The sequence below is a fragment of the Anabrus simplex genome, chromosome 1 (assembly GCF_040414725.1).
Source record: "Anabrus simplex isolate iqAnaSimp1 chromosome 1, ASM4041472v1, whole genome shotgun sequence".
Lineage (NCBI taxonomy): Eukaryota > Metazoa > Arthropoda > Insecta > Orthoptera > Tettigoniidae > Anabrus > Anabrus simplex.
Genome location: NC_090265.1, coordinates 832668101 through 832691907, shown reverse-complemented (window position 1 = coordinate 832691907; position 23807 = coordinate 832668101). Strand labels below are relative to the sequence as shown.

The 23807-nt window shown below is 42.9% G+C and overlaps 1 protein-coding gene across 1 annotated transcript in view; it reads left to right on the top strand.

Annotated features, from left to right (window-relative positions):
- Window positions 1-3231: 3231 nt before the first annotated feature.
- LOC136873944 (beta-1,3-glucan-binding protein) overlaps window positions 3232-23807 on the top strand; it is a 243305-nt gene continuing 222729 nt past the window's right edge. Inside the window, exon 1 of the mRNA XM_067147324.2 lies at window positions 3232-3373. Coding sequence (XP_067003425.2) covers window positions 3303-3373 — 71 coding nt within the window. The 5' untranslated portion in view covers window positions 3232-3302. The remainder of the gene's footprint in view (window positions 3374-23807) is intronic.

The window sequence follows — 23807 nt, the reverse complement described above, 5'->3', positions numbered from 1 at the left end:
GGACGACCTGCGCGTCTGCGTGTCGGATGATGGTAATTAGGCAGGGAGAGTTTGAAACCCGGTGTCGGCACACAGTGTATTCCTGTCGAATAATACGAAGATGTCTGCTCAAGGCTAAACTTCTCCACCAGAGGGACGAATAATAATAATAATAATAATAATAATAATAATAATAATAATAATAATAATAATAATAATAATAATAATAATATTGGCTTAACGCCCCATTAACTACTTTTATGGTTTGTGGAGACGCCGGGGTGTCGGAATTTCGTCTCGCAAGGGCTCTTTAAGGTGCCAGTAAATCTATCGACATGACGCTAACGAATCTGAGCACATTCAAATACCACCAGCTTGAGCAGGGATCGAACCCGCCAAGTTGACTTCAGAAGGTCAGCGCTCTACCGCCTGAGCTATCGAGCCTGGCCTCTACCGACGAATCACCATCAACAGTGTCATATGCCCTCACTCCATATGAGCACTGCGGAGAGGTTTGAAATTTAATCCAGGCTTTTGGCACACTAACTAGTAAAACCGTGTCCTCATCCTGAGGTGGTGCAGCTCTTTTAAGGCACACCCCCAATGGAGGTGCGTCAACCATTTTAACCACATAAGTTCCTGGTTAGTGCGATTAGCTGCCACCCCCGGAGGCCCGCATTCTATTCCCGGCTCGGTCACGAAATTCGAAAAGTGGTACGAGGGCTGGGACGGGGTCCACTTAGTCTCGGGAGGTCAGCTGAGTAGAGGGGGTTTCGATTCCTTCAGCCATCCTCGAAGTGGTTTTCCGTGGTTTCCCACTTCTCCTCCAGACAAATGCCTTGTTGGTACTTTACTCAAGGTCACGGCCCCTTTCTTCTCTCTTCCTGGTCTGTCCCTTCCAATCTTCCCATCTCCCCAACAAGGACCTTGCTCAGCATAGCAGGTGAGGCCACCTGGGCGAGTTACTGGTCCTCCTCCCCAGTCGTATCCCCCAACCCAAACTTTTTCACGCTCCAGGACACTGCCTTTGAGGCGGTAGAGGTGGGACCCCTCGCTGAGTCCGAGGGAAAAACCAACTCTGGAGTGTAAACGGATTGAGAAAGGAAAAAGGAAGACATTTCTCGCCGTACCGGGAATCGTACCTGTGCCCCCGAGGACCGTTACGCTACGGAGGCGGACACGCAATCCAGTGATTAGAAATTGGCAGCCAACATTCTGATGATGACATCCTTTTCCACCAACGGGACTCGAACTGGCCAATCACAGTGACAGACCATATAGAACTACCGCTATACCGATCATAACTATGGTGGTGGTGTGTCTATTTGAGCCGGCCCCGTGGTGTGGGGGTAGCTTGCCTGACCTTTACCCATAGGCTCCGGGTTCGATTCCTGGCCTGGTTAGGGATTTTTACCTGCATCTGAGGCCTGGTCCGAGGTCCACTCTCCCTAAGTGATTACAATTGAGGAGCTATTTGACGGTGAGATGGTGGCCCCGGTCTAGAAAGCCAAGAATAACGGCCGAGAGGATCAGTCGTGCTGACCACACGATACCTCGTAATCTGTATGCCCTCGGGCGGAGCAGCGGTCACTTGGTAGGCCATAGCCCTTCGGGGCTGTTGCGCAATGTGTTTTATGGATGCAACTATTTATCTCTCTCTCATTCTTTCTTAATCCGTTTACCTCCCAGGGTTAGTTTTCCCTCGGACTCAGCGAGGAATCCCACCTCTACCGCCTCAAGGGCAGTGCCTTGGAGCGTAAGTGGGTCGGAGAGGATGACCAGTGCCTCGCCGAGATGTCCTTATCTACTATGCTGGGATAATGTGGGGGGGGGGGGATGGGAAGATTTGAGGGGTAGATGGGGAAGAGGGGAGGAAGCGGACGTAGCCTTAAGGTAGGTACAATCGCGATCACAATAATTCCGGGTGGAAAAGGAAACAGGTAACGTTTGGGCGAAGATTTTGGCCAACCCTGAGGATGAAAGAGAAGTAACCGAGGCTACGTCACATGTGTTCGTCTTCCAGAATGTATGGCTTGCAACGTTGTGCACTCAGAGGCCACTCCCAACCCCATTTTTTCGGGAACTGATAGACGTTTCTATGGTTAAACATCCTGGCTATACTAGTTTTTCCTAATCAAGGAAAACAATTAATTAATTGTAATTTAATTACGATATTGTGTGCACGATGTAATTCCACCCCAATATTAGGCATTTAATTGTCTGATCAGCGCTGATAATAACTTCATAGGAACGGTTTTCCAACCGCACTTGCGTCTCTGATAATCATAATTATTTAATGCCAGGTTATTTTTACTTTGGGTTTTGAGGACAACAATTATTATTATTATTATTATTATTATTATTATTATTATTATTATTATTAGTAGTAGTAGTAGTAGTAGTAGAAAATAAGGGCCATTCTTTCTTACAGTGGTTGAGCGCGATGCCATTTGATAATGAAGCCATAGTTGAGACCACTAACATTTCAGCCAGACCTCGCACACAAGAATTACAAAGAAACTGGAGAATTTGCCCCTGAATGAGTCGACATACATATTACTTCTGTTGCCTTGTAGGAGGAGTGTGGTTCCTCCCTTCATTTTCGAGCCAGTGGACGTGTGGGCAAGCGGGGAAGTAAGTACCTTCCCCTCCGCGTGTGTTTCGTTCATGCTGGATATCCTCGTACTTCGTTTTCTCCACACCCCCTCACTCTTCAGATGTGTGCATTTGTTAACGAGTCTAATTGTTGTGACCAACGAGAGAGAGTGTGTAAACAGGTACTGGGTGGTTCTGAGGGTTGTACTGATTTCTTACCTGAAATGAATATTTTTGGACACGAGGTACTAAAGATTCAGAGTGTACCATCCCGACGTTTGGCTGGAAACCATGGAAAACCACTTCGAGGATGGTTGAGGCGGGGATCGAATTCCCCTTTACTCAGTTGACCCGCCCCCCGAGGCTAAGTGAACCCCTTGTCAGCCCTCGTAGCACTTTTCAAATTTGGTGACAAAGCCGGGAATCGAACCCGGGCCTTCGACGGGTGGCAGTAATCACACTAACACACCAACCACAATACCATAGAGGCGGACATTTATCTATGTATGTATTTAAAGGTGCAGTCCACCGCAAGGCGTCCTCTGTGGTCACGATTACTCTTGAGGTCTGTTAACATCGCGAAGAGTGCGCGGAACAAATAACTCTATTGAACGCCATCTCGTAGAAGAAGACATTACCTTGGTAGGAGAAAAAACAGGAAAGTGCGATCCGGTTCTGATCTGAGCTGGCTGAGTTAGTTGTCCTTGGCACTCCGCTAGAGAAAGACGATGTTGTGTGTGAATCTCAACGCGAGCGTGTTGATGGTTATTGCCGGACTTTGGGCAGGCGAGGCTTTGGGGTAAGTTACGTCAGTTATTACGTACTCTTTCTATTCATATTATGTTTGTGGAATAAATACAATTCTCACTACTTCTTCTTTGCCGAATTACTTAAAATTAGTCTCGAGTCTGTCAAATCAAATCTCATAAATGTGAGATTTATTTAGGACTAATCAGGGTTATTAAACTAAGTTGTCCAACTTTAACAAGTCGTGAACAGTTGAAGATATTGGCATTCTGTTTTTACTTTCAGTAATGATACCAAAGGGTTCATAATCGGACTTACAGTACTTCTTTTCATATAATGGTACAAATATTGTTTTCGTAAATGCAACTACACTGTTTTATACACCTAGCCTTAAATCTACAAATGTTATAAATTCAGCAGCTTGATTATTTTGAAAATGTGGTGTATTCTAACGTGTTTCATTTGCCAGCTGGGGCTGCCCTGTTCGATTCGTGCTACGTATGAAACATGGTGTTGACACGCAGAGTTGTTTTACCTCCTTCTCTCTACTTTACTCATACATACACTGTGATAAAGTGTATAATTTAACACCTTTCATATCGCCGTAGGTAGTCCTTAACTGGTAAATTAAAAGCGGACTCAAACTACGTGATTACAATCGAGGAGCTATCTGACAGTGAGCTAGCGGCCCCGGTCCAGAAAGCCAAGAATAATGGCCGAGATTCGTCGTGTCGACCGCACTACACCTCGTAATCTGCAGGCCTTCGGGCTGAGCAGCGGTCTCTTGGTAGGCCATGCCCCATCGAGGCTATTGCGCCATGGATTTTATTTTGTTTGTTACAAATTTACTTCGAAACTCAGAAAGTGAATTTTCTCCTAATGCCACTCAGTTATATAGAAATCCGGGAGATAGTGGGTTCGAACCCCAATGTCGCCAACCCTGAAGATGGTTTTCCGAGTTTTTCCATTTTCACACTAGGCAAATGATGGAGCTGTACCTTAATTAAGGCCAAGGTTGCTTCCTTCCCACTCCTAGGCCTTTCCTATCCCATCGTCGCCATGAGACTTAACTGTGTCGGTGTGACGTAATACAAAATTCTAAAAAAAAAAGGAAAACAGTTTTATAGAAGAAAAATATTTCTGAGCCTGCTGATATCCTATACAACTCGCAAGGCATCAGGGTAATCATTGATAGTTCAAATATTCGGCAGGATCTGTGACCTTGGACTTTGGAAGGTAATGCCCGGGACCTTAATTAAGGTACAGCCCTCTCATATATCTACTGTGAAAATGCGCAACACTATTTTTAGGGCCGACGGTGGGGCTCGAAACCATTTCTCGAATACAAGCTTATAGCTACATGTGGTGTACCTCGTCGCCAACTAACTTGGTCCTCAGAGATTGCTTGTAGATTGTACACGCGGTAGCAATCGAAGTAATAATATTATACATTACTGAAGCGAAATTTCCTCCAGTGAACTTTAAATTTGGTAGATATCTACCGGGAGAGTTTACCGTGCAGTTGTGAGCTTGCATCCGGGAGACAGTGGGTTCAAACCCCACTGTCCGGTGCCTTGAAGATGGTTTTCTGTGACTTACCGTTTTCACACCAGGCAAATGCTGAGGCTATACCTTAATTAAGGTCTCGGCCGCTTCCTTCCCCCTCCTAGGCCTTTCCTCTACCATCGTCGCCGTAAGACCTGCTGTGTCAGTGCGACGTAAAGCAAATTGTCAAAAAAAAAAAAATAATAAAATAAAAGAAAGATTAGGTATCTTTTTATGCTCTTCTGTTTTAAGTCACACCGACACAGGAAGGTCATATGCCGAGGATGGGGTAGGATGGAAAAGGACTAGAAATAGGACTGCAAAAGAAGCTACAGGATTTGTGACCTTGCCGTTCGCTCCCTGATCAGCCGACCATACTCTACATTGGTTATATCGATTATATGGCCCATTCTTCAGCTCCCTAGCTGTTGTAACCAAGCCACGTGCAGTTAATTAACGTGCAGCTTCAGCATTTACCTGGTGTAAAAATGGCAAATAACGGAAAACCATTTGTCTCTTGGCAGAAGCCTCAGCAACGTGTAGCTTCCACCGAAGTTCCTGTCTCATCGATGGCTATGACAATATGGGGGGTTGTGAGGTATGAGTGGTGCTGAGGAATGACTAGGGTTCGGGTGTTTAGGAGATAAAAATTGCTCAGTATGCTCTTAAAAAGTAGCCAAATATGACATAAAAATTGAAAATATGGTCAGTACCGAGATATTAATTAATATTGCAGTCTTACACAATGATAAGAGAGACCACATCGCTACTCCTGCAAGCCAATGAGAACCGTATTAGTTATTGGAATTAAGACTGCATTGACAGTCACTGTGGGCACAAACTATTTAACCGAAATAAAATACAATAAAATTTGCTCAAAACGAAATAGCAAGGGACCATAAATATATTCCGAATTATCCAAGTTTCCGCGTAGTATTTTCTGCCTTAAGACATTAAACATTAATTAAAAGTATTATTTAGGGCATACGCATGTCGCTCGGCTATCCAGATTGATGTACGTAGTACTCTAGTAGCCCAATTTGTTAGTTGTTATTATTATTGTTTAAATCTGTTTACCTTCCAGGGTTGTTTTGTCCCTCAGACTCAGCGCGGGATCACACCTCTACGGCCTCAAGGGCAGTGTCCTGGAGCGTGAGACTTTGGGTCGGGGATACAACTAGGAAGGAGGACCAGTACATCGCCCAGGTGGTCTCATCTGTTATGGAGCCTTGTGGGGGATGGGAAGATTGGGACAGACAAGGAAGAGGGAAGGAAGCGGCCGTGGCCTTAAGTTACGTACCATCCTGGCATTTGCCTGGAGGAGAAGTGGGAAACCACGGAAGACCACTTCGAGGATGGTTGAGGTGGGAATCGAATCCACCTCTACTCAGTTGAATTCCCGAGGCTGAGTGGACCCCGCTCCAGCCCTCGTATTTCGTGGCAGAGCTGCGAATCGAACCCGTGCCTCCGGGACTGGTAGCTAATCACACATCCCTTTATTTTATACATATATATATATATATCCATGCATTTGGCCCTCTAAGGAGCACATAGAACCAATATTTAGCATTGGTATTCTTGATCTTATTCTTCTTCTTATCTTCCCAAAACTTCCTCATCCTTTCACTATTGGCCTGTCGTGTTTCTTGTGTCCACGCGTTGTTGATTTTCAAATATCTTGCCGTCGGTTTCTTGGGCGCAAACTTGTTGGGCTTCATCTTTTGTCTATAGGAAGTCCTTGTGTTTTCCAGTGGATTAATGTCGACTTCAGCGAGATCTTTTTGGGTTTCTACTAGCCAGCGCTTTTAGGTTTGTCGTGTTCCATTGGTAACGAAAAATATTTCCTTGGTCAATCGTGAGTCATCCATTCGTGCTAAATCCCTTATTATTATGTACAGAATGACACACAGTAAATCATTTTGGCACTGAAATGAAATGTCGTATGTCTTTTAGTGCCGGGATCTCCCAGGACGGGTTCGGCTCGCCAAGGTGCAGGTCTTTCTATATGACTCCCGTAGGCGACCTGCGCGTCGTAATGAGGATGAAATGATGATGAAGACAACACATACACCCAGCCCCCGTGCCGTAGGAATTAACCAATTAGGGTTAAAATCCCCGGCCCGGCCGGGAATCGAACCCGGGACCCTCTGAACCGAAGGCCAGTACGCTGACCGTTCAGCCAACGAGTCGGACATTTTGGCACTATATTACACTATTACAGAACACTGGATATACGCTCGTTAAACTTATTTCAATCACGAAACTCAAAACAGTACTTCACAACATTAAGCTTTCTTCCACCGGGTGAGTTGCCATTCGAGGCATTTGAGGGAATCTTTTGAAACTATGAAATACCTATTAAATTGCATCATTGAGCAAGTGGCTGTGCGGTTTGGGTCACGTAGCTAGACCTAAATATTGCATTGTCCGTGATTGGCCATGAAGACAACTGAAAGTAGACCAAAAGAATGGGTTGCATGAAATGCCTTTTGTGAAAATGGGAAATCACATAAAAACATCTTCAGGGCTGCCGACACTGGGGTTCGAACCCACTATCTCCCGGATGCAAGCTCACAGCTGCGCGCCTCTAACCGCACAACCATCTCACCCGGTTGTTGCACGAAATTTTTGTTAACCTTGCGATATTTACCTTCCACCCTTGAACATCAAGACAGGGTTAATGAAAATATTTGTCAAGGGTATGGGCAGGAATGGCAGGGAATTTCTTTCTTTCTTTCTTTCTTTCTTTCTATCTTAATCCATTTACCATTGAAGGTTGGTTTTTCCCTCGGACTCAGCGGGCGATCCCACCTCTACCGCCTCAAGGGCGGTGTCGTAGAGCGTGAGAGTTTGGGTCGGGGATAAAACTGGGAAGGAGGACCAGTACCTCGCCCAGGCGGTCTCATCTGATATGCTGAACAGGGGCCTTGAGGAAGGGATAGACAAGGAAGAGGGAAGGAAGCGGCCGCGGCCTTAAATTAGATAACATCCCGGCATTTACCTGGCGCAGAAGTGGGAAACTAAGGAAAACCACTTCGAGGATGGCCGAAGTGCGAATCGAACCCTCCTCTACTCAGTTGACTTCACGAGGCTGAGTGGACCCAGTGGCCCATGACGGGGCCGGGAATCGAACCCGGGCCTCCGGGGATGGCAGCTAATCACACTAACCGCTACACCACACAGGCGGACGGCAGGAGATTGCGGTACATAAAAGAGAAGTTCCCAAAAGTTAGTAAGGAAAAATCAAAGAGGGCATATTTGAAGGTCCACAAATTCAAAATTTGATGAGAGATATTGAATTCGATAAAGTTTTAGAGCAAAACGAAGAAAAAACTCCCTGGGAATGCTTTAAAAATGTTAAAACACATTTCTTAGGGGACAGAAATCCGAAGGCTACGGAGATTATGTGGAAATAATATTTGAGACTTACCGTGAGATGGAGTGCAACATGTCTTCGAAGCTTGAATTTTTGCACTTCCACTTGGACATTTTTCAGGAAAGTTTAGCGAATGTCAGTGACGAACATGGAGAGCTGTTCGATCAGAACATTTTGACAATTGAAAAGCGTTACCAGGAATGATGGAACTCAGCCACGTTAACAGATTGCTGTTGGTTAGCAATGAGTGAAACACCAGCAATACAAACGGAGGAGGGCCAAGAAGTCCATGCAGTAAAGGAACTAAGATCACCGGACAAAAATTTGTCATCCCGGGAGAAATATTTACAAAAATCATTTCATACAGTGTAACTCCGCCTTTGGGCTTGATAAGCACCTGGATTCGGTTAGGAAGTGCGTCCACAAGGTTGTGCAGGAACGTCGCATTCAGGTTAAGCAAATCGCTGAGGATTCGATCGTGCATTTCCACCAAATTGCGGGGATAATGATATCGGCGTTTTACTCGCTGTTCTAAAATGTCACACAGATTTTTCAATGGGTTTCAAATCAGGTGATTTTTCAGGCCAATCGAGATGTAATAGGGTGGGGGAGTGTTCATGAAACCAGTCACATATGCGTCCAGCCCGATGAACTACTGCTGTCATCTCGAAATATCAGGGTATCAGTAGCATACTCATCATGCAGATGCTGACTGAAAGGTAACACCTGATCATCAGGAATGTTTAAACAAACATGGTGGTGTCAGTGCTCACCTCAGTGAGCGGGTTCAGGTCATGATACGAAAAGCACCCCAAAAACATCACAGACCCACCGTCGGCTTGAACCTGACTTCGCACACATCCAGGATGAATTACTTAATTTGGCCTTCGATGCACTCGACGACGACAAGTAAAAACGTTATTCGTCAGACCACATTACGTTCCACCAGTCAGCTACTGTCCAGGTTCGATGAATTCTAGCCCATTGAAAACGCGCATGTTTATGTGCCTGTGAGAGGAAATAGCCTCTTGCGAGGTGACGGACTCAAAATTTTCATTGCATGCAGTTCCCGTCGCAATGTTCTCTCGCTAACAGGTTGGGATGGACCTTCATTCATTGACTGCAGCAGTTCCTGTCGGGTTTGGAAGCGATTTTGATTCACAATCCGTGAAACGCGTCTCTGGTCCTTCAGTCACAATTCTGACGTCGTGTTTTGTGGCCACGTATAGTACACAATTGCTTATAGACACGTTGAACGGTCCGCTGCGAAACACCAATAAATCCAGCAACTTCACCCACCGTATGGCTATGGGCACGGCCAAAACACGATTGCTTCTCTTTGCCATTCTGTCACATACTTACATCTACCCATTCCGCTTGAAACATCAGTATCTCACTGATCACTACTGCCTTATGCCAGCGTAGAGGCAGTGCGCTTGCGGTTGAGCAAGGGATTCGTTCGCTGCGGCATTTCTGCGCACTAGTGACTAAATTTTTGTCTGGTGAGCTTATATTGAACAACATAACTTACTTAACTTTTTCTGAGATTTACCAAATTTGATAAGTGATAAACTTACCATTTCTAAAAAACTATACATGATAAGAAAACTGAAGGCATATTTGTATTTAGCATGCATTCCGTTAGAATTACTTCCTGTCATTCAGGAACTAATAATTTTTGAGCTGTGTTATGGTATCAACTAGACTGACATAGAAAGATTGTTCAGTCATCATGGTAAAGAGTTAAAAAGTGATGATGGTTGTTGTTGTTGTCATGATTGTTTTTATAACATTAGCCCACATTGATTGTTATTAAAATATCCATCGACATGAGAAGAGAAACACAAAGAAAATTGTACGAGAAGAGAGTGTATGAAGAGAGGTTGAAATGAAAGACTCCCGTGACCTCAGATGCACCAATATAACCTAGACGCAAGAAATGTAAACGCGGTGGCCAACAATGTCCAAAGCTCATAAAAATGATCAACAGTAACATTATATTGTCTGTTAGGAACTGAGGTAGTCCGGCCCCACGGTGTAGGGGGCAACGCGTCCGCCTGTCACTCGGCGGCCCCGGGTTCGATTCCCGGCCGGGTCAGAGGTTTTAATTGTAATGATTACCATCCCTGGCTTGGGGACTGGGTGTTTGTGACGTCCTGAATCTTCCTTTCCTCACACACAACATTCCAGACTACCGCCATTCCAATTACACGCAGGTTCATACAAAAATCCACATGGGTCGACGCCCCGAACAAATAGCATTAAAAAAATGAACTCAGATTATAATCTTTTCCTCTTCCACTGCGATTTCATAAAAATTAACCCGTCAAAGATGGGTTCAACTGATAGTCTATCATCTTCATATGGCATCCAAGACGGACTTTACTGTTAAGCTGTTTCACCTGTACCGAGCGTTAAGGGGCGCAGCCGTGGAGTTTGTGTTCGGGAGACAGAAGATTCCCATTTTCACACCAGGCAAATGCTGGCTGGGGCTGTACCTACATTAAGGCTACGGTCACTTCCCACTTCTAGCCCTTTCCAATCCCATCGTCACCATAAGACCTATCTGTGTCGGTGCAACGTAAAGCCAATTGTAAAAAAATAAGAAAATAAAATGTTGCAAGTATACAGAAATACGTGCAGGGACTCGAACCTCCTTACATTTTTGATAGTCTCTTCGCTCCTCGTAGAGAATATAGATGTCTGTGTATCGACTATAGAAAGAAAGTGGCCGAAGTAACAGTGTAGCAGGAAGTGACATCTGTGTCACATTTTGTGTATTTCTGCATCAAAGATCAGACAGGACAGGTAGAAATAACACAAATAAGGACCGACTCTAGCGGAAATACTTGCATTTCGCCTGCATTTGGCATATCCTATTTGTGAACAGGACTTTCTGTATGTTACTTTAGCAGTTGATGTACTTCGTGGAATTTAAAGTACAAAGACGAAGGATGCAAAATAGAACTCTCCCCCACGGTGCTGCAGTCTACCAAGCGACCGCTACTCAATCCGAAGCCATATTTTTAGGAGATGATGCGTGTTCAGAGTGACTTATTCTCTCGGCTATTATTATTCTCTTTCTAGACGGAGGCCACTATCTCACCGTCAGATAGCTTCTCAGTTATTCTCACGCAGACTGGGTGGACCTCGAACCACGTTCTTCGTGGTCCTTTCCTTTCTTATGCCGATACCTTCATTCTTTGAAAGGTCGGATCTATGTTGTTCTTTCTCTTCTTCTTCTCCTTTTTATTTCTTAACCCGTTTACGCTCCAGGGTTATATTTTCCCTCGAAGTCAGCGAGGGATCCCACGTCTACCGACTTAAGGGCAGTGTTCTGGAGCGTGAGACGTTGGGTCGGGGTGATTTCAACTGTGGAGGAGGACCAGTACCTCGCCCAGGCGGCCTCACCTGCTATGCTGTACAGGGGCCTTATGGGTGGATAGGAAGATAGGAAGGGATAGACAAGGAAGAGAGAAGGAAGTGGGTACCATCCCGGCATTTACCTTGAGGAGAAGTGGGAAACCACGGAAAACCACTTCCAGAATGGCTGAGGTGGGAATAGAATCTCCTCTACTCAGTTGATTTCCCAAGGCTGAGTGGACCCCGTTCCAGACCTCGTACCACTTTTCAAATTTCGTGGCAGAGCCGTGAATCGAATCTGGGCCTCCGGGGGTGGCAGCTAATCACACTAACCACTACACCACAGAAGCGGACTTCTTATTATTTGTATTATTCTACTATCGATTTTCCCACACCTGTTGTGTCACGGGTGCGAACTGTTCAGCACATGTGGACTTGGCCCTGTTTTAAGGACGGATGCCCCTCCTGACGCCAACCCTATATGGAGGGATATAATCACTATTGCCTGTTTCGCGTTTCTCTCGTGGTTGGCAGTGTGATGTGTTGTCTGAATATGAAGAGCAGATTGTTGCGACAAACACAAACAACCAGTCCACGAGCCAGAAGAATTCATCAGACTCGATTAAAATTCCTGACCCGGCTGTATCGAGCCCGAGACCTTCTGATTCGAAGGTCTCAATGCTGACCATTCAGCCAAAGAGTCGGACGGATCTATTCATCTCTTCCCTTCTGATAAGTGTGACGTGCAGGGCTGAGTAGCTCAGACGGTAGAGCTCTGCCTTCTGAGTTCGTGTTCACGGGATCTATCCCGCCTCACTCTGGTGGTATTTGAAGGTGCCCAAATACGTCAGCCTCCTTTTGGTAGATTTACTGGCATGTTAAACGATTCCTGAGGGAAAAATTCCATCACGCCAGTGTCTCCGAAAACCGTAGAAGTAGTTACTTGTACGTAAAACAAGTCGGCCCCGCGCTGTAGGTGTAACATACCTGCCTCTTACCCGGAGGCTCCGAAGTCGATTCCCGGCCAGATCAGGAACTTTTACTTTGTTCTGAGGACTGGCTCGAGGACCGCTCAGACTACCTGATCATATTTGAGGATCTGTCTGACGGTGAGATAGCGGCCCCGGTCTAGAAAGGCAAAGATAACGGCCGAGAGGATTCGTCGCCCCATCGTAATCTGCAGGCTTTCGAACTGAGCAGCGGTCGCTGGGTAATTCATGGCCCTTCGGGACTGTTGCGCTATGGGGTTTGGTTTGGACGTAAAACCAATACTGACCTCGTCCTCCGTTTTATGATGGATAGTGGTCTTTTTTATCGCGTTTAATAATGTACTTTGTCTTAGTGCATTTGTGTTAACTGCGCTTTTATCCCTTTTGATTCTATTTTAGTTCGTGTCTGCGTATTTTAATGTGTTATTTTAATTTCTGACCTGAATTAAATATATAGGCCTATATCTGTATTTCCAGGTAATACCTTTTTTCCATTATCACCGCTATAAGGCATTGTGAATTAGATCCACTGATTGTTTTAATCTCATAATCATTTTTCATCACCATTTTAAACTCTAGTCAGTGGATACATTTTAATATTTTAATTATCATCTCATGTCGTCCATTTCGCACCATTAGGGGCCGATGACCTTAGATGTTAGGCCCTTTAAACAACAAGCATCGAAACCAATACTATAATAATAATATCGACAATAATATTAACAATTATTAATAATGATAATAATAATTATTATTACTATGGACCTGCAGGCTAAATGAGAATGGACTGCTATTAAAAACAGAAGAATGAATATTTAGGATATGGTTCCCAAAATTATGGCACTAGCATCATCGATGGTTAGAACTTAACAAAAGACGAATTTTAGATATCTCGGTTCTCTGATCATCTCAGATTATACCACTACCTCTAACAGCAGATTCACAGTAAAGTTAGCGTTGTCCAAGTGCATGTGGGGTCGTGTATAACAGAGCTGGTTCATCAGCTTTATTTTTATCTTTAAATTTTTTTTGTTTCTTTAAACTGTCCTTCAGACATAGTGTTTGTTTGCTTTATATTTATCGTAAATTAACTTTTCAATTTATCAGAAAAAATGTTATTTACTATGCGTGTTTAGATTCATTGTCTGCCGAAATTCTTGTATCTTCAGCGAATCTGTCATTTATCCGTAATCCAAATGATTACAATTTAGAGGAAGGTTTTATGATTAAATATATTTACTACGGCATAGGTACTGAGGTGAACGAGAGTTTAAGGCTCTATCAGCAGCGACACAAGAATCAATCGAAAGTCACAAGCCTGACACTCCTCTGTAAACATTGCTGTCTTACAACCAGTTGGAACACACTGTGTGAGATTTGAATCTTTATACGGAAAAACCTCGCATGGCAATTTTCATATAAAACACAAGTTTATAGGGCTATCAGACTTTGCAGTTTATAACCGCAATACCAGAGCTTCCTGCCGCACTTCAATACTGGGACAGAAGCATCAAGAACATCGCTGTACAGTATACTCACAATCTCATTTAAAAGATTACGGTCTCCATATTTTTGAGGGCTACTAGAGCTTTATGTTGGCTTGATATTCTTCGTACACACTGGTGTGCAAATCAAAAGGACGAATCGGGTTTTCTCCTATAATGCCTTGTAGGATGGAACCGTGTGCCCGTGAGAAAATCATACCAGATATACATAATTCGTGTGTGGCAGAAGTGATGAACATTAAGAAATGAAAAGTTGCAATCATATTCAATATTTTCAAGTCAAGGCTGCTTGAATCTCGTTGCAATACTCAGTGGAGGAGTTAAATTCTTGGACAAACTGGGGATAGAACCCAGTTTATTTGCAAAGGAGGCAGACAAGCTACTCGTATGCCACAGGCTGGCATGTGATCTCAAACGTCGACAAGACCACAAATGTCAGGGCTATACAGCGTCATTGAAAAGCCAAGAAGGAGTTCCTCAAACTCCAGCTATCTTTCTCCGCCCTTGGATACCTGGAACTATACGAACATGTTATGGACACTATGGACTCTCTGTACATTTAACACTACAACTGCGAAAAGGGTCAAAACCCTCAGCTTCAATGTTTCATTAATAATGTGCGCGCTCTTACTCCTTTTCTCTTCACATCTTTTCATAGTTCTTTTCCTGTTTACAGTGATGTATCGCACCCAGCAAAAATTGCGTTGGAATAGTTCATTTTGACACCTGTACATTCCTTTTTACAACGCGGCAGTTTTGCATTGTCAAACAATAGCATGTACCCGGCCCTGGATTATTAGTATTGTTGAGCTCTGACTGTCAGGTAAATGTTCCAGTACGAGGGATTATTGTATACATCTAATTATTTAGAAAGTGTTCTTCTTACAGATATGTCGTGTTAGATCGTTTTTGTAATAACGAAGTGCCTCCTATGCTAGAAAATTCAGATGTTGAATATGAAATTGAACTATCGGATACAGATGGGGAATTTGTGGTTGAGACTAGTGAGACGAAGACCGTCATGAGTCAGAGGATGAATTTTCAGTTTAGCTGACGAGATGGCCGTGTGGTTAGGAGCGCGCAGCTGTGAACTTTCATCCGGAAGATATTGGGTTCGAACCCCACTGTCGGCAGCCCTGAAGAGGCTTTTCCGTGGTTTCCCATTTTCACACCAGGCAAATGCTGGGGCTGTACCTTAATTAAGGCCACGGCCGCTTCCTTCCCACTCCTAGCACTTTCCTATCCCATCGTCACCATAAAACCTATCTGTGTTGGTGCGACGTAAAGCAACTAGAAAACAATTCATTAGAAGACGAAGTTGCTAATCTGCCTCAGTAGAAGGGCAAAGTATGTTCTAAAACAATGGGTGCTGAGTCAGCATTTTCCGACGCTTTTTTGAGTAATATAGCTATGTAGGTTCTAAATCATGCTATGTACAGAGTGTCCGAGAAGTCCCCGTACTCCTAGTTTCATATTATAGTGGAGTACTTACATATAAAAACTATGAATCCAGGGAATCTGTATGTGCACCATCATGCCTTACACAGAGTTATATCCTTCTCCAAGTCCTCATTGACATCTTGCGGAGCATATTAGGAGTTATGGAACGAAAGGCTTCTTCCGCACTTTGGAGCAATTCTTCATTAGTCGTGTACCGACGTTGAGCCACATGGGACTTGATTATTCCCCATAATGAGTTGTCCGGCTTCGTGGTGGCCATTTCAACGGGGCTGGAGATGTTGGTGAGCCACGGCCAATCCAGCGGCCTTGAAATTGTTCATCAAAGAACTCGCGCACGTGAATAGCAAAATGTGCTGGAGCCCCATCCTGCGGTAACCACACATGACCCATGATTCCCTTGTCTTGAAGCTGAGGTATTAACCAAGATTGTAACATATGCAAATAAGATTTTCCATTTACATAGGCCTACCCATCACAAAAATACGGTCCGCACACGTGACGTGATGATATCCCGGCCCATACCATAACATGAGGGGGGTTCATTTCCAACTCTTGCACATAATGAGGATTTTCCTTACATCAGAAAACCACATTCCTCCTATGTGAACTGGGATATATCGCACATTCATCAGAAAATAACACTCTTGAGCGAGACACGGTAGTTGGGGGTGCCAACAAAGCATGGCAGGCTGCAACTTTTTGCTCCATGCCATTGTCAGATAATTCATTCACATGCATCGGTCTAAATCCTTTCATTTTCAAATCTCTTTTAATGTGGTCATGCATTGTTGACCGCGGTACTTGAAGTTCAGCTGCTCTTTTGAGAATGGATTTCAATGGAGACTGCTCAAATGAATGAGCGACGGTGAAACACGTTTGTTCCCGCGTCTTCTTACGTCCACTACGCGGGCTGTCTTTGACACTGCCTGAAGCAAACGCACGTTTCTCCCAATCAAGCAGAGTAGCTTTACGAGATGGGGGTTTGCCAAAACGATCCCTAAATGCACTCATTATCACTGTCATTGTGTGCCCCGTATGTGCACGTTCGTCCACCCAAAGACACGCCACTAATCGCTCCTCAACAATGTAGCTGTGTCCGCTCACGTCCGCCATGACTTAACAACTGAAATGAGACTGACAACAACGTTAGCAGCAGGGATACCAATACCAATAAAACAACTACTGAATTCCCCAATTATACAAACTCAATTGTCCATGCCATAATATAACAAAATAATACGAAACGTATGAAACTAGGGGTACGGGGACTTCTCGGTGAGGTTAAGTTGAATAATGTCATAACCTTGCATAGAGAGCAAGCCTAATCTCAGACTCATTGTGGGGGCCTATTTGGTCAGGGAATGATGTGGGGTGCTTTTGACCCCTAGGTGAGGTTATGACGTCATACCTATACGTATGAGGGCGATGTTAACCTCACTAGCCAACCTGGAGTGTTTTTGACCCATAGGTGAGGTTATGACGCCATACCCTTACGTACGAGAAAAATGGTAGCCTCATGGGCCACTTTGTAGGAGCCGAATCGGACGGGCACCCTAGGAGGGGCCGAATCAGGAAGATCATGGACCCATTTGGAGGAGCCGAACCAATCGGCCACCCTTATAGGAGCCACGATTCGGTTAGGTGACCTACAGATGAAGTTAAGACGTCATTATGACGTCTTAACCTAACCTTGTGCACGAACGTTAACCCATCCTCACACAGGCTCTTTATCGGCTCCCCTTGGAGGAGTCCAATTGCTTAGGTGACTGGTAGTTGAGGTTATGAAGCAATGATGACGTGTTAACCTAACCTAGCTCCAAGGAACGCTAACCTAACCACAGACAGGCTATTTACAAGTTCCCCTTGGAGGAGCCGAACTTGTGAGGTGACTTGTAGATGTGGTTAACACGTGTATGTTAACCTAACTTTGGCCATGAACGGCAACCTAACCTCACACAGGCTCTTTGCCGTCTCCCCTTGGAGGAGTGACGGAGCTCTGACGTAATAAGCGCGGGCGATTTGAAATGCATTCTTATCTTCATATAACCGAACGCGCAGGCCCTCTCCGGACGGAGTTGTGACATCACAGCGTGGGTGATAACCTTTGGCACGAACGGTAACCTAACCTCACATAGGCTCTTTGCCGTCTCCCATTGGAGGAGTGACGGAGCTCTGACGTAATAAGCGCGGGCGATTTGAAATGCATGCTTATCTTCACATAACCGAACGCTCATGCCTTCTCCTGACAGAGCTGTGACGTCACAGCGTGAGTGATTTGAAATGCAGACTGCTGGCTAAGGGTGCATGACGTTAAAACCTAACGTTGTCCATTCCTTATCCCGTTTCTCTAAGGTGTTGAGTTTGTGATGAAGTGAATCTGTCAAGATGGATTTTTACAACCGGCTGTCCTTCCTGACGTCTGCCTCATCAGAGAAGATAATAAGATGAAATGAATGACATGATATATGATAGTAGGAAAGAAGAGGGTAAAACGCGGTAGTGGCACATAATCTTCGCCTGTCGAATAGCATCGAGAGGTCTGCTCAAGGCTTTACGTCTCCATCCGACGGACAAATCACCATCAGCAGCGTTATATGTCCCTACTCCATATGAGCACTGCGGAGAGGATTGGAATTTAATCGAGTCTTTTTGGCACATAATCTAGTAATTAGAAATTGTATACCACCACCTCCCTTACCCTGCCAGGTTGGGTAGCTCAGACGGTTGATTGATCCTGACTCAGTCCGGTGTTATTTGAAGGTGCTCAAATACGTCAGCCTTGCGTCGGTAGATTTATTGACACGTTAAAGAACAGCTGCGGGACTAAATTCCGGCACCTCGGCATCTCTGAAAACCGTCAAATATAGTTAGTGAGATGAAAAGCCAATATTATTATTAGGCCCTATTATTATTATTATTATTATTATTATTATTATTATTATTACTTCGGTTCAGGGGATCCCGGGTTCGACAAGGAAGCTGTTGGATCTGTTTTTGTCTGTCTTAATGTAAACGGCCATGTCTCCTACTTGTCTGTCTGTCGATCATCAAGAGACATCCGATAGCTTCACAAGCACTCATTTGCTCTACTAAAACCATTTACAGACGCGTACCATATGCGAATCTGCGATCTCTGCGAGGCGTGATGTATTGTACATGGTTAGTATACTAGTTAACACATGAGAGATAAGGGATACCAATTCTAAAATTCAAAGTCAGCATTATGCCAATCATTCATCCAACCAATAACTAATAAGGAAATTGGTGGCCAGCCAAGGGATAGAGGTAATTACAGGAACCTATTCCTTAGGGAAAAACAGCTCCCAAGCAGCTGTATCTGGATATCTTACGTCGTTTGAGGGAGTCGATCTGTCATAAGTGGCCTAAGATACAACATAGTGGACAACGGTCTTCCATATAGATCCCTACACTTCTAGTCTGCTTCTCATCAAATTGGAACTTCAGTATTTTAGCATACCATGCAGCATACCGTCTTAGATCTGTGTGAATTTGTCTTCTTTCCAATAGTAAAGTAAAGAAAATTCGTGTCCTCGACCCGCAGCGGACGGCAGTTAATAGCGCCAACCGTTACGCTATGGAGGAGGTCACTATTTTGCAATGATAAGATAATATCTGATGGCATGGCGTTTTGGATCTACAAATATTAATTTCGACTTCTCATATGGGTTATCGTTAGAAATCTCACGTCAGTGTTAGGTCAACTCAAGACGGTATCAGTGGTTTTAAGCTTTCGTGTCTGTTTGTCTGTTTGTCCGTCTGTTTGTCGAGCAAGTGAGCCTGCTGTTATTGTATAAACTCCTGAACTCGACAGTGAATGGCAATAGGAAACGTGTTCTCTCATTATCATCGAAATTTCCGCAACGTGCACCTTACATCGGAAAATCGTATGGAGTCTTCCCCGTTTTGTTTCAGTGGTTTTTAGCTTTCATGTCTGTTTGTCTGTTTGTCCGTCTGTTCCACCATCACGGCGGTACGGCTGGATAGATCTCGACCAAACTTCATATACATAGTATAATAATTCAGGGAAAGGTTTAGATATGAATTTGATTTAAAAATCACTGAACAGAATGGGGGTTTATAGGGAAACTACAACCGTTTCCTTCCATCTTCTCGTACACTATTTCTGTAAAATATGTGGACTACATGCGAAACGTCCCTTATATGTTACGTCCCTTTGTTATATACATAATTTTGCTTTGTCACTGGACACTCTTTCCTTTGAGAGAATATTCAAGGCTTTTCAAATGTATTACTTTTAGGTCCCGGAAAATATCGAAGTATGGAGGCAATTTCAATGTCGGCGCAGACCTTCGTGTCGTGGTAACTGCTTTCTAAAGGATAAGTCATTTCACAAAGCAGATTGCACAATCACCGCTTAATTTGGAGAGATCTTCAACTTTGGTCCTATGCCTTATTGTCGTATCTCGACTCTTTTTACTTTAGATAGCAAAGCATTCCTCGGTTACAATCAAACCTCTCCAACTCGGTAGTGACTGGCGTTAGGAAAGGGGGCCTGTCATTATAATGAAAACTATGCATCTCTATTGGGAATGGCAGCTGGCAAGTGAGCCTGCTATTATTGTAGAAACTCCCGAACTCGACTGTGAATGGCAGTAGGAAATGTGGCCTCCCATTATCATCGAAATTTCCGCAACGTGCACCTTTCATCGGGAACAACGTATGGAGTCTTCCCCGTTTTGTTTCTCGGATAGCGCTAAGAGATGTGCAATTTAATACAATCTTACTCACTGCGTGTGCAGTAACTTACGTAGAACTCCGAATACAAGGTATACTACCGTAGCGAATCACGGGTACATTTGCTAGTAAGAAATGAACGGGAAGGGCTTCCTGAAGTAATATTATGAATCGGTTGGAGCTTCCTTCATACGTATGGATAAATGATTACAAGCATAAAAGTAAGTCCAGAAACCAGCATACGGATGTGGACAAGTTTTCATTCGTAAACAGGACAGTAAGGGATTGGAATAAATTACTTGCAACAGTCTTTGACAGATTCCCTTCCCGTATCAACACATTAAAGAAGATCATTAGTACCAGTGAAAAGTGAAAGTTGTAAATGACGGACACTGAATTTGTGATTTTCTGCTGGATTTGGAATGTTAAACTAGTAGAATTTCTTGTAATATTTTCGGTCCGTGGAATTGCTTGTTTTACTCTTGTTGTTACAGTTGTTGTTGGTTAATTATGTTTTAACTTTACTTTATTATTACACTACTGTAAGAGACCATTGCCACCGGGATATTTCCCAGTTGCGATGTATTTGTTAATAATAATAATAATAATAATAATAATAATAATAATAATAATAATAATAATAATAATAATAATAATAATAATAATAAAACCGAGCTCGATAGCTGCAGTCGCTTAAGTGCGGCCAGTATCCAGTATTCGGGAGATAGTAGGTTCGAACCCCGCTGTCGGCAGCCCTGAAGATGGTTTTCCGTTGTTTCCCATTTTCACACCAGGCAAATGCTGGGGCTGTACCTTAATTAAGGCCACGGCCGCTTCCTTCCCAGTCCTAGCCCTTTCCTGTCCCATCGTCGCCGTAAGAGATATCTGTGTCGGTGCGACGTAAAGCCAATAGCAATAATAATAATAATAATAATAATAATAATAATAATAATAATATTATCTATGTGTGTCCCTGCGACGTAAAACAAATAGTAAAAAAAATTCTGTCATGTAAACTGTGATTTTTTTAATTCAATTTGGCCACTGCTATTCAGGAGCAAATTAAAATCACTTATCAGACTTTGCCCTCTCCAACTTTCGAACCCACAGTCCATTGCTGTTACACACACGAGGTTGTTTGTTCTAGAGCACGATAATAGAACTATATGCAACTACTCTCGTGCACCTAAGAGTAATATACATCACCTCAAACTCCCTTCACTGAATGAGTAAATACCTATCTGCCCCGCTGGGTTTTCGTTACAAAGTCTCCCGAACCAGGTGTGGCGTAAAAGACACGTTACACTTCTTCTTTTCCTACCACTTTTCCACACCTGTGTGGTCACGGGTGCAAACTACGTCGCACATGTGGATTTGGCTCTGTTTTACAACCGGATGCCCTTCCTGACGTCAGTATACTGACCATTCAGCCAACGAGTCGCACACACGTTACACATTCAGTTCAATACAACTTAGTTTACAAGTGGCTGATGGATGAGTACAGTAAGAGATGAATGACATCGTAGTGGGCAATTACCACGTTAAAAAATAGTGGGTTCGAACCTCACTGTTAGCAGCCCTGAAAATGGTTTTCTGTGGTTTCCCATTTTTTCACCAGGCAAATGCTGGGGTTATACTTTAATTAAGGCCACGGACGCTTCCTTCCAACTCCTAGGCCTTTTCTATCTCATCGTCTCCATAAGACATATCTGTGTCGGTGCGACGTAAAGCATATTGCAAAAAGAAAAAAAAATAAAGACCGATAAACTCATTGTATCAAAATAAACAAAAATAAATATAGAAAGATTACTGACTATCTCTTAAATTAAAATAAATACCGATTAACTGATTGTCTTTGAAAATATATAAAATTAACTAAATAAATACCAATTAACCGACTGTATTTCTAAGAATAAACAAAAATTAAATAAATAAAAACCAATTAGTCCGACTCCTTGCCTGAATAGTCGGCGTTGAGTTCTTCGGTTCAGAGGTTCCCGGGTTCGATTCTACGCTGGGTCGGCGATTTTAATCGCGTCTGATTAATTCTTCTGTCTCGGGGACTGGGTGTTTGTGTTTGTCCCAACACTTTTTTCTTCATATTAATACAACATACTACACTACCAACCACCACACAAAACACGCAATAGTGATTACATCCTTCCATATAGGGTTGGCGTCAGGAAGGGCACCTGGTCGTAAAAGAGGACCAGATCCACATGTGCGACACAGTTCACACCCGCGACTCACAGGTGCGGGTAAAAGCGGTAGAAAAAAATAAATAAAGACCAATTTACTGTTTGTATCTTTAAAAATTAAACAAAATTAAATAAATATCGCTTAACTGACTTTAACTTTAAAGAATAAACGGAATTAAATAAATAAGGACCGATTTACAGACTATATCCTTAAAAAAAGTGAAAATAAATAAAGACCAATTAACTGATTTCATCTTTAGAAAATACAATGAACTAAACAAGGACCAATTTTGACTGTATATTTAAAAATTTAACACAATTGAATAAATAAAGACCGATAAAATGATTGTATCTCTATAAAAATTAACAAAGATAAATTAACGCAGACCGATTAAGTGATTGTATCTTTTAAAATGAGCAAAAGAAAATGAATAAAGACTGATTATTTGACTGTGTTTTTAAAGAATAAATATAATTAAATTAAGACAGACTAACTGACTGTAACTTTAAATAATAAACAGAAATAAATAAGGACCGATTAACTGATTGTATCTTCACAGCTGTTATGTTATTGATATTGCTTGTTGTGAACTAAATTGTCTAGCTGGTTACTAAGAAACACGGACGGTAATTTTACAGGTTGTGCTGATACGGTAGGCCAAATTTTCAGGACTAATTCCTCACACGTAGAAGACGAAGGTAGCCTATGTTATATGGACATGGGTTGTGAAACTTTTATTTCCATGTCAGAACTCATTTTCACAACTCTATATAGTATTTACATTTATAATGGGAAACACAGAGGAACAGAACGTAGCAGCATAAGACATCAAACTTTTTCTTAAATGAAATGTTCAAAATGCTCTCAGCATTGACGCATGCTCCTACAGTGGTGCAGACTCTTTCTTCCCCTATTTCTTAAAATGAACAAAATTAAATAAATAAAGGCCGATTAACTGATTGAATCTTTAAAAAATAAAACAACATTAAAAACCGGTTAACTGCCTCTACCTTTAAGGAATAAACAGAATTAAATAAGGACCAATTAACTGACTCTAGCTTTTAAATTAAACAAAATTAACTAAATAAAGGCCGAATAACTGATTGTATCTTCACGGCTGTTATATTACTGATATGGCTTATTGCGAACTAAATTGTCTAGCTGGTTACTAAGAAACAAAATATATAAAAATAAAACAAAATTAAAAAGAAATAAAGGTCAATAAGCTGACTGTATCTTTAAAGAATAAACAAAATTGAGTAAATAAGTACCAATTAACTGACTGTATCTTTAAGGAATAAACAAAATTAGTCCTGTACACCTACAAGTAAT